This window comes from Sinocyclocheilus rhinocerous, unplaced genomic scaffold, assembly GCF_001515625.1.
Source record: "Sinocyclocheilus rhinocerous isolate Xijiao unplaced genomic scaffold, SAMN03320098_v1.1 scaffold1488, whole genome shotgun sequence".
NCBI classification, from domain to species: Eukaryota; Metazoa; Chordata; class Actinopteri; order Cypriniformes; family Cyprinidae; genus Sinocyclocheilus; species Sinocyclocheilus rhinocerous.
Genome location: NW_015633542.1, coordinates 2,067,942 through 2,078,885, shown reverse-complemented (window position 1 = coordinate 2,078,885; position 10,944 = coordinate 2,067,942). Strand labels below are relative to the sequence as shown.

General features: G+C 36.0%; 1 protein-coding gene across 3 annotated transcripts in view; it reads right to left on the bottom strand.

Annotated features, from left to right (window-relative positions):
* Window positions 1-8,510: 8,510 nt before the first annotated feature.
* Window positions 8,511-10,944, bottom strand: part of gnb1b (guanine nucleotide binding protein (G protein), beta polypeptide 1b) — a 28,284-nt gene continuing 25,850 nt past the window's right edge. For 2 of the 3 annotated variants that reach the window (XM_016558009.1, XM_016558008.1), the window contains exons 10-11: window positions 10,196-10,339; window positions 8,511-8,735 (exon numbers count right to left, since the gene is read on the bottom strand). In XM_016558009.1, coding sequence (XP_016413495.1) covers window positions 10,233-10,339 — 107 coding nt within the window. In that variant the 3' untranslated portion in view covers window positions 8,511-8,735; window positions 10,196-10,232. The remainder of the gene's footprint in view (window positions 8,736-10,195; window positions 10,340-10,944) is intronic. The other variant, XM_016558010.1, reaches the window with a different exon arrangement.

The following is a 10,944-nucleotide window of genomic DNA, read 5'->3' as shown; positions in this document are numbered from 1 at the left end:
AAGAGTTTGTGTGAACTTTAATGTAAGGACTTAAATATTCATATGTAGCTCACATTAAACTATCGTATGGCTTCAGAAGAAACACAGAACCCGCATGACAATCAAGAAAAAAAAAAAAAAAAGTAAGTTATGCGCACGTTCCCTCATTTTAAGTAAATCGTGTGCATGAAATAATAATCCGTTCTACTTCTTGTCCACATTCTGTTAAACTAGTTGCTGCTGTTATGTTATGGACAGAGACACTTAAATTGGATTTTATTTTGAGTTGGGAATGAGTTATAGAGACATTCTCAAAAGCTTTGCTGCATTGCATGGAATTATTTTAAGTGAGAGGCATCTACATCAGTTTATGAGAATGCGGACAGGAAGTAGAAGAAATTATGATTTCGTGTGCACAATTTACTTAAAACAAGGGAACAAAATTGGTAAATCGTCTGCACGATTTAACTTTTTTCCCCCCTGCATGTCATTTGCGGGGCTCCATAAAAAACAGGATGTGCAAAATGTGCAAATAAAAACAGGTGCTAAGAGCATAATTAAACCAAAGTTTATATTATGAAACGTCTTATAAGACGTCTCAGTCTCACGCAGAATGCATTTTTCTGTTCCATTGCGCTATTTTTTCATTGTTTTTCTATTTAAGCATGCGCTAGATGTACAAGATGTACACAAAACGTGGCACTCAAGTAAAGGAAGTTGGAGGGGTCATGAACTGCCTTTTTTTGTACTGCTCTCTGAGGTCCACTTATAATGACATCAAAAAAACATCATAATTTAGAAGTAATAGAAATAACTTTCTGTCCTGTTTTGACCCTCCTCATCAGAACGCTCTGTTTGAATAGTGTGGCGGATTGTAGACTCGGAAGTAAACACCCCACTGACTATTACACTACATGCGTGAATCTGTGGGCGGGGCTAAACAGGCAGTGATGTAGAAGTAGGCGTTGATTTTCTTCTGCGGAGGCGGGGTTTAGCCACACTATTACATCATAAAGTGACACATTCCCACAACCTGTAATTTTGGCAGATTTTTGGACTAACGAGAAAGTTTTGAGCTCTGAAACTTACAGGATGTTTTTATAGTTCACGTTCATGACCTCTTTGAACTTTAAAAAAAAGCATCTCTAGACCATGCGTTTTTTCTTTTCACTGTACTGCATCTCGCGTTTTCACGCAAAAACGCATTCTGTATTTAAAAAAAAAAGCACCAACTCTCCATGCAGTAAAAAAAAAAAAAAAAGTAAGTTATGCGCACGTTCCCTCATTTTAAGTAAATCGTGTGCATGAAATAATAATCCGTTCTACTTCTTGTCCACATTCTGTTAAACTAGTTGCTGCTGTTATGTTATGGACAGAGACACTTAAATTGGATTTTATTTTGAGTTGGGAATGAGTTATAGAGACATTCTCAAAAGCTTTGCTGCATTGCATGGAATTATTTTAAGTGAGAGGCATCTACATCAGTTTATGAGAATGCGGACAGGAAGTAGAACAAATTATGATTTCGTGTGCACAATTTACTTAAAACAAGGGAACAAAATTGGTAAATCGTCTGCACGATTTAACTTTTTTCCCCCCTGCATGTCATTTGCGGGGCTCCATAAAAAACAGGATGTGCAAAATGTGCAAATAAAAACAGGTGCTAAGAGCATAATTAAACCAAAGTTTATATTATGAAACGTCTTATAAGACGTCTCAGTCTCACGCAGAATGCATTTTTCTGTTCCATTGCGCTATTTTTTCATTGTTTTTCTATTTAAGCATGCGCTAGATGTACAAGATGTACACAAAACGTGGCACTCAAGTAAAGGAAGTTGGAGGGGTCATGAACTGCCTTTTTTTGTACTGCTCTCTGAGGTCCACTTATAATGACATCAAAAAAACATCACAATTTAGAAGTAATAGAAATAACTTTCTGTCCTGTTTTGACCCTCCTCATCAGAACGCTCTGTTTGAATAGTGTGGCGGATTGTAGACTCGGAAGTAAACACCCCACTGACTATTACACTACATGCGTGAATCTGTGGGCGGGGCTAAACAGGCAGTGATGTAGAAGTAGGCGTTGATTTTCTTCTGCGGAGGCGGGGTTTAGCCACACTATTACATCATAAAGTGACACATTCCCACAACCTGTAATTTTGGCAGATTTTTGGACTAACGAGAAAGTTTTGAGCTCTGAAACTTACAGGATGTTTTTATAGTTCACGTTCATGACCTCTTTGAACTTTAAAAAAAAGCATCTCTAGACCATGCGTTTTTTCTTTTCACTGTACTGCATCTCGCGTTTTCACGCAAAAACGCATTCTGTATTTAAAAAAAAAAGCACCAACTCTCAAATAACACTGAAGCCGGAGTTTGTCCGCTTTTAAGCAGCGCTAATAACAATAACCTTGTTCATCTCTCACTAAACACAATCTGTCCACTAGCGCTAACTAGTGACAGTAGCTTTACATACCCATTTTTCCTGTTCTTGCTTAATTTTAACATACTATTTTCAATAAAATTAACCCCTTCTTCATCATATATTTGAATTAATACTTAAAATGAGGATTAAGAGCAAGAGTTCAAACAAATATCAATATGAGACGGATAAAACGCATTTGCACATAAACATTTCGAAATGAGCGCTCTCCATCACACCTGCGCTTCCTTAAAGACCACGCCCACTCTGCTAAAACATGAAACGTACAATCACAGTAAAACATGGTAATGGAAGAAAAAAAAAACTATGTTTAAGAGTGTATATCCAGTTTTATCACAAACCAGCAACGATTGTTTGGGAAGATACTCTTCATTGTTACTATAGGGCATTATTGTAAGACAGAAATCATTGTTCCCTACGGGAAATAAAAGTCACAAATGGTATCAGTATCTGAATCAGATTCCCTAGACAGCAATGAGGTTGAATGGGAAACAAATGAAGAGGTTTAAGATTTCCTGCCTCTCATATAGAAATATCACATGCTTCTTTAGAGTTTCAGAAGAAATCTCAAAAATGCCTCAAAATTTGTTCAGATTTAAAAGTCTGCAATCAAAAGTCAGAAATCTTAATATGAGCTCAAGCATTTCTCAACATATTCTTCCAAAACTAAAATATCTGATATGGTGTCTTATTTTTACTGAATGACAACAGTTGACTCGTTTATGTCTTTTTATGTACTCCCCTAAGCTAGCAATTTTTGAACACTTTGATGTAAGTTGCAGTTTTAGTCAAAATTCCAGGCAAGCAGAAGGTTTTCAAAGCAGCTTGTTCTGCTGATTGCACCACTGAAACATTTATCTGCATTTATCAGAAATTATTCATTGTGTTTATTATGTCTATGGAACATATAAGTTCTGAAAATGAGAATTCCAAAACTTCAAAGACTTCAAAGACACATTCTATCCCAAAAAAAACAACAACAGCTACATGAAAGACCATTATCTATTACACCATTGAGAGGAAATTCAGTGGAACATTTGGTGGAACTTGGCTGCAACTTTGGTTAATATGATTGAAGATGGGAAGATTGTGTAACTTATGTGATTTCAGGATTTTCACTGACTGCTTCTAAATACCATAAGGTTAATCAGTCTTTTAAGCCTGCATTATTTCTTAGAGGCAAATTGACAGAAATTATATCACTGTTAATTTGCAAACAACATTTATCTGAGCTTTCTCATTGCGTAAGGCCAGTATTATCAATGCCACCTCAATGCATTCATGAAGGAATCTACATGCAAGAAGGATGTTTATGAAGTCCGTTTCAGTAAAAGCAAAATTATGGGACTCAAGTACTGTTTGAACCAGACAAGTGAGCTTAGCAGCATGAAAAAACTAGTGTACTACTTACTGCAGTATATACTGTGTCCTACGTGCTACTTTTAAAAATCTGCACTCTGTTATTTAGCATCTGTGAGAGTCACTAACTCATAATCTGCGACAACCATATAACACAACCGTTTTAGACCTTTATTGTTGAGTAATGCATTCTGTGTCCCAATTTGCTTTCAAATAATGTGGGCTATTCTAGTACATGCAAATGGGAAGTAATTAGCTGGTATTTGATTTCTAACAACATAATCACGAGTGTGACTGTGTCTCAGAAACTCATTTGTTTTAGTCACTGCTAAACTGAGGCATCTTCCATATGGTTTGGCCAACATACTTTTCCTAAGAAACAGGAATAGATCTGTCAGATTGGCCCAAAATCATTTCCTTTGGAGAAAAGGAGGAAAAACAACACACCAGAAAGAGAAAACAGATATGTGGCTGAGTTATTGAGGCACATGATCTCATCTAAACATTCTCGACCACCTAAGAATGTTGCATTGAAAACCATTTATTAAATCCCTTTAATAAAAGCGGTAAAATATGCATGCGGTACACTGGATATCTTGCCTAGAGACACATGAGGGTCATAATGTCATGATAGCATCATGTTTTCGACTACATATTCATGCAGTAATTAGCTGCAATTAGACCATATTTCTTAGCCCTTCTGATGATTGGTTTCAAAAATAGCTGAACCTCTGGACCATTTCTGCATGCTGCATATGAACCGAGTTGCTGCCACATGATTGGCTGGTTTAGGTTTTATTATTTTTGTCTGCTTTTTCTCAAGATAACTGCTGACTATTGCATATACAACTGGCAACAATGAGCCATTTGTATAAATTCACAAAGAATGCATTGTAGATACATGTTCAAAGACACATTCACATGCTAAATTTGCAATTGTTTTCAAATTCATAAGCCCATTACGAACTTATCGATTCATTTCAGAGCAATACCAGCCCACTTAAAGGGACAGAAAAGGGACAACAACAAAAAATTCTCCCTCATATCGTTTGACTTTCTTCTGCAGAACACAAAAAATCTTTTCTTTTTTAAATAATATCAGGGTTTTATGACTGTTCAATGAAAGTTAATGGGGTTTGGACCCAAAATTATCTTCAAAGTATCTCCTTTTGTGTTCCACAGAAGAAAGAATAATTTTTTCCTTTAAAGGAATTGTTCACCCTAAAAAAGAAAATGTGTGGAAAATGTACTCACCCTCAGGCCATCCAAGATTTTGAGTTTTTTCTTCATCAGAACAGATTTGGAGAAATGTAGCATTCCATCACTTGCTCACCAGTGGATGCTCTGCAGTGAATGGGTGCCGTCAGAATGAGAGTCCAAACAGCTGATAAAAACATTACAATAATCCACAAGTAATCCACACCACTCCAGTCCATCAATTAACATCTTGTGTGGCGAAAGCTGCGTGTTTGTAAGAAACAAATCCATCAAGACTATTTTAATGTCGAACTAAAATATGAGTCCATACAGAATAACGCTTCCTCCAGTGAAAAAGTCCATCTCCTGTTGTCCTCTCACATCAAAATCCACCAACACATTTGTTTTGGCATGTAAACGGTGTTTGATCTGTGCATATTTCTCTCCCGATTCAGACGAGTTGACTTTTTCACTGGAGAAAGCAATATTATGAATAGAGGACTCATATTTTAGTCAATTGTCACTTTTCGGTGAATTATCCCTTTACAACAAAGGCCCAGATCACAATCAACATCAAACTCTGATTACAAGGATTAATAATAGTACAAGAAGTAGATCAGTCAGTAATCCATAAAACCATCTCCATTTCCAGTGCAAGTCAAGGACCTGCTGAGATGATCAGCCTTCTCGACAGCTGGTTTATTTAGAAATGTTATTCTTAAGAACAGTAATGGCCACTTACAGACGCCAATTATTTTATAGCATGAAGTATGAAGACCTCTAAGTAGGCTATATCAAAAAAGGAGACTCGTGCATATCAGCCAAATAAGTGGTAATTCAGTCAAGTGCACTACAGAAGATCCTCTGGTTGGACACAATAGTGATGTTTTCATTGGAACGACCTTTGTTTATACAGCCATGTTAATAGTTTGTGTTTGCTTAATTTTCTTTGGCTTTTGGGTAAATAGTACATACTTTGTTTGCTGTTGTTGAGTTCCCACAGTGTTCGACCAATTTTATATGACCTTTGAGGTCCTTTGTTACCAGACCTTTAAAATTGCATACAACGTTAACTGTAGCGAAAGTGCAAATATTTAAGAAAAAAAACATTTTTTTTTTAGAAAAGGACATTGCTAGGAGTTTCCCAGGCTTGGAAATCACAAATCACTGATTAAAAGTTCTTCATAACAGATTAATACGACTCAATGAGGTACTGACTACCTGAATTCATTTCTAGCAAAGGTAAGCACACATTAGACTGGAAACATCCCCAAATATCAAATGATGATGGCATCATTTACTCCAGGAAGTCTGAGGAACGAGGAACTGCTAATTCAGTCAGAACGGACCTTAAAAAAGCTCTTTTATTACACTTACTTTCTGCTGTGGCAAATTCTAGCAAAACATCAGCACATCAGAGACATCTCAAACTTGTTTTATTACATCTTAAATAACAGTACATTTTAATATAGTATCTATGTTGCATCCAGCTTTCTGTGGTACACCGACAGACTGAAATTAAATACAAAAGGTTAGGTAGGGATTGGTGAGACCTAGTTATTAATGAAGAGAGAAAATAAGGGGAATCCATTTTAATTGAACTGCAATTAATCTTTACTGGTGGCAGCACACACAAATACATCACAATTATTGTACATTATCGCAGAGAAAGGAAAAAAACAATAATAATAAAAAAAGAAGTCACAACTATTAAAGAAAGTGCATCTGTTTACAGTGGAAAAAGACTCTGCCATGTCAGATGCCATTTCAAAACGTTTAAAGAAAAGCCAAAAGTTTCGCGATTCTCCGATCGAACGTTTTGATTTAGAAAACTCGCACAAAGGTTTTTCGAGCGTCTCGAACGGGACTTTTCGCAACTGTCGTTTAATTCGGGACAATTTCAGGAAGCATGGCCATGACTTACAGGTCGTCTGCAGGAAATACATGTCGTATCTCTCTTGCGATTTCTCATATTGGTGCATAGCTTCGCCGGTAAAAGTAAAGGATGTATGCACAGCATGTGTAAAACATCTGCTGGAATCAACGTTTCAATGGTCAAAAATTCTCAGTTTCATATCGGTTTCGCCGTCCCGGTGAAGGTAAGTGGGCCTAAAGACGTCAGCTCCTGTTTAAGCAAATTCTACAGCATGCGACTACGTTAATTCATGGCAGATGAAATAAAACGCTTAACTTAAAAATTTCAGAATTATCATTATTTTCAGACATTGATTTGTACAACATTTCATTCACACAGTAGTAACTGTATTTCCAAGCACAGACAGGGCTATCTGTTCTCTCTCTGGAACTGGGCTAAAAAGAAAAAGGTTTCGTTTTTCCAAACACCGATCCCGACACCACTGAAAAAAACCCCTAAACACTCCCCGCCCGACCTCCCCAACACCCGCCGACCAAAACCATCCCAAAAATCGGAGGTTTTATTAAAGCCAAAAGCTCGAAGGAACGTATAAACGTAAGACCAGAAGATAAGCTAAGGGGTTAGTTTGAACTGTTTTTAATCCAATGAAAGAGGATTGTATTTTTTTTTGCTGACTTTTTTCACTTTTTTTTGTACTTTTTTGTGCATTTTCTACATTAAAATTAGCATTCAATGTGATTAACAGCATGTGCTTGGTTAGTTAACGCTTAAAACGTTAGTCAAGTTTCTTATTGTGCAAACAAAGCTGTGACGAGACTGGAAAGAAACATTAGCTAGGATATAATGCTGCATTCGCGTGCAAGTCGGATACCCATATTTACAACGGCCATTCGCAGATAAATGAAGCGAGTACCTCGGACTCAGAAATGGCAAAGTATTTCAAAGAGATATGGCATTTACTTTTTTCTTTAATGACAAAGGACCAGGATGCACACTGAAAGTTAACTAATGCACAGATCAGGATTACATTTTGTAGAAAGCTAAGGCTATTCTTATTAGCCGATGATCGGCAATAGCCCAGCGATGTTAACAATCGGAACAGATCAGAGGTGAACGCTGTCTGGGGACGCCCAAAAATATGAATATTAAGCTTTCACAAAAGGGCGCGTGAACCTTACTTTTCTGGGTTGGAGCTGAACTCTGCAGGACTGCGGCTCTCTAGGACCGAACTTGCCTACCCCTGCTCTAGAGCAACCTAGTGCACACGAAAATAACAAAAAAACAAAACACATGATTGGCATCGTCAAAAAAAAGCTGCTCTTCCATCCTGGTCTAGTTTCAGCATTTTACATGACTTTTCTTGTTTTCACATGGTTTTATAACAGGATTAAAAGTTTTACTAATCAGAAACATATAATCTAAACAGAAAAAACAGGCGGGAAAAGATCTAGAAGATGGACTACCAGATAAAAGGAACAAAAGAAGAAGAAGAAAAAATAAGAGTTAAATAATTTGTACAATTACACTCCAACATTTGCTTTCTAGACACATGATACATAAGCGTGGGATGATAGTGTTTTGTGTTTTCTCTTACAGGGTGACACAGAATGGTCCGAGAGGGAATGCAAGTTATTTGAAACCACAGGAATTCTTCTGCTTTTTTTTTTTTTTTTTCTTCTTTCTTTCTTTTTTAAGCTGGGTGATAAAACAAATTGTGCTCTTCTTGGTGTAGGAAAGGCATTGTTTTCTCTTAGAAGTTTTATTTCTTTTCATGGTGGTGTCAGTCAGTTTTATAAGGTATTTTGTTGTTGACGATGCTGTGAAATTTAACATTCTAAAGTTGGAATGGTCTTCCAGTCAACTTTGGAGTTCAAATGATATCTGTGGACAGATAAAAAGAGATGAAAATGATAAAGCAGATATTCAGAGAATGACTTTTTTAGATCAGACAACTCCATATAAACTTGCATGATAAATGCACAAATTACTATTACACTGCAAGAAGGTACACTGAGAAACTAAACTCATTTATTTAGGCATAAATGGTTGGAAAACATTCTTATTTGTAATTTGAATTTTGTGAATCTACACTGTAAAAAAAAAAAAATTTCAAGGTTGAAAACTACTGGAGTATGTTTTACAAGAAAATACTATTTCAGTTTTTCTGCTTGTTCTTACCGTTTCTTTGTATTTGTACAACTTTACTATCAATTCTTGAGGGAAAATTGTTTCAAAGTAAATCTGAAACTAAAATAACTAAAATAACAATAACAACAAAACATTATGATTGATTGATTGTTCATAATGTAGCACTATATCAGCTACCACAGCTATATTCTATATAACACATGGGGTTAAAGCAAAAAAAAAAATCCTGAGCCTGAATTTTTTTCCGGGGCGGGGCGGGCAGCACACTTTAACATTTGAAAGGATACTATGGCAAAGTTATTGCTTACCCTGCAGAGGGCGCCAACGGCCTGGTGACGTTTCACTTTACAGCATGATTAAACTATGTTTAAATCCATTTAATTTTACTATTTGGCCACATGCAGAAACTTTTATTTTGAAATCACGATGTACAATAAATGGCATATTTAGAAATATGATGTATTCTCCTGTGTTGGCAAAGATTTATAAATGATTTACATTACAAATCTAGTGAGATAATGCATTTAGCCCCTTTCACACATACAGTACTGGTAAATTACCGGCAAGTTACCATTAATAGATCATGTGTGAACTGGACCTTTTCAAAAATCCCGGTAAATTTGTTCTGGCAATCATATCGTTCTATGGAGATGACATGATTACTCTGTGCTGTTTACAAAGCTCCGCTGCTTTTTAATTAGTTATTCTATGTAAATATGCGCTAGATAGACATCGCAGCTTTTTGTCACGCTTCTCCATTCATCAGGGCTGCGACTCCGCAATTGGATACTATTATACGCGTCTCGTGTTTATAAGAGCAAAATATTCTGATTGGCTAGTAATGTTAGTTTGGTTGAGAGTGAAAGCTGTGCTCCTCTCATACCATTGGTAGGCGAACTCGTGGACTCGAAAGTGATAAACAAGAATTTAAATTTTTTTTTAAATATAGGACTATTTTTTTCCCGCAGCCAAACGCTGCACGCCGGAGATCCGACACGGTGCCGGAGAACTTTAAGCCCTGATAACATTAAAGTTGAAAAAAATCTGGCCATTACATATCAGCCCTCTGATCTTCACTAAAGTGTAGCCAAAAATATCGGAAGGTGATACAAGGATACATTTAAATGGCATGTAAAACACACAAAGTATCTCTTGTTTAACATTAGGTTGTGCTGGAAGAGGCTGATTCTTACTGTATCGGACATGTTGTATTGAAAGCACCTTCAGCGTTCAGTTCCAGATCTTGAGGAAGCTGTCCCAGGACCCTGTAGCCACTGCCATACCGTCATCAGTTACACCCAGACAGCTTACTCGGTTGTCATGGCCGGCTAGCACACCTGAAAGAGTCCAAACATCAGTAAATCACACAATGTTTTATTGAAAAAAAAAAGAAAAGATTATTGGAGTATGTTTGACAAGAAAATACTATTTCAGTTTTTCTACTTTAAAATGTTACATACCTTTTTCCTTGTAATTAACTGTACAATTTGCAGTTTCTGAGTGAAAATTGTTTCTACATAAAATTATTTTATGGGATGCCAAACAGAGTTTTTGCAATGGTGATGAACTTAAAGTTTCGCTTGTACACTGTAAAAATAACTATTTTTTCAAAGTCTCAAATAAAACAGAGTATTGTAGTACATTTTACAAGTACATACCATTCAGTTTAGTCTACCATTTGAGTGAACTTCAAAATTTCATGCATAATTCAATGTTACTTTCAGTTTCTCTGTAATTGTGTAAAATTTACTAGCAATTTCTGAGTGAAAATTGCAGTTAAATTAGTTTGATATTTTTTTTAGAGTTAAAAAATAAATAAATAAATAAAATAAATGTGTAGAAAAGATTTTCAAAGAAATTAAATCTAAAAAAAAAAAAAAACAGAGCTAACAAAGTAACTTGGAAATGTAATGTAATTGCAAATATAAATATTTAAGCCAAG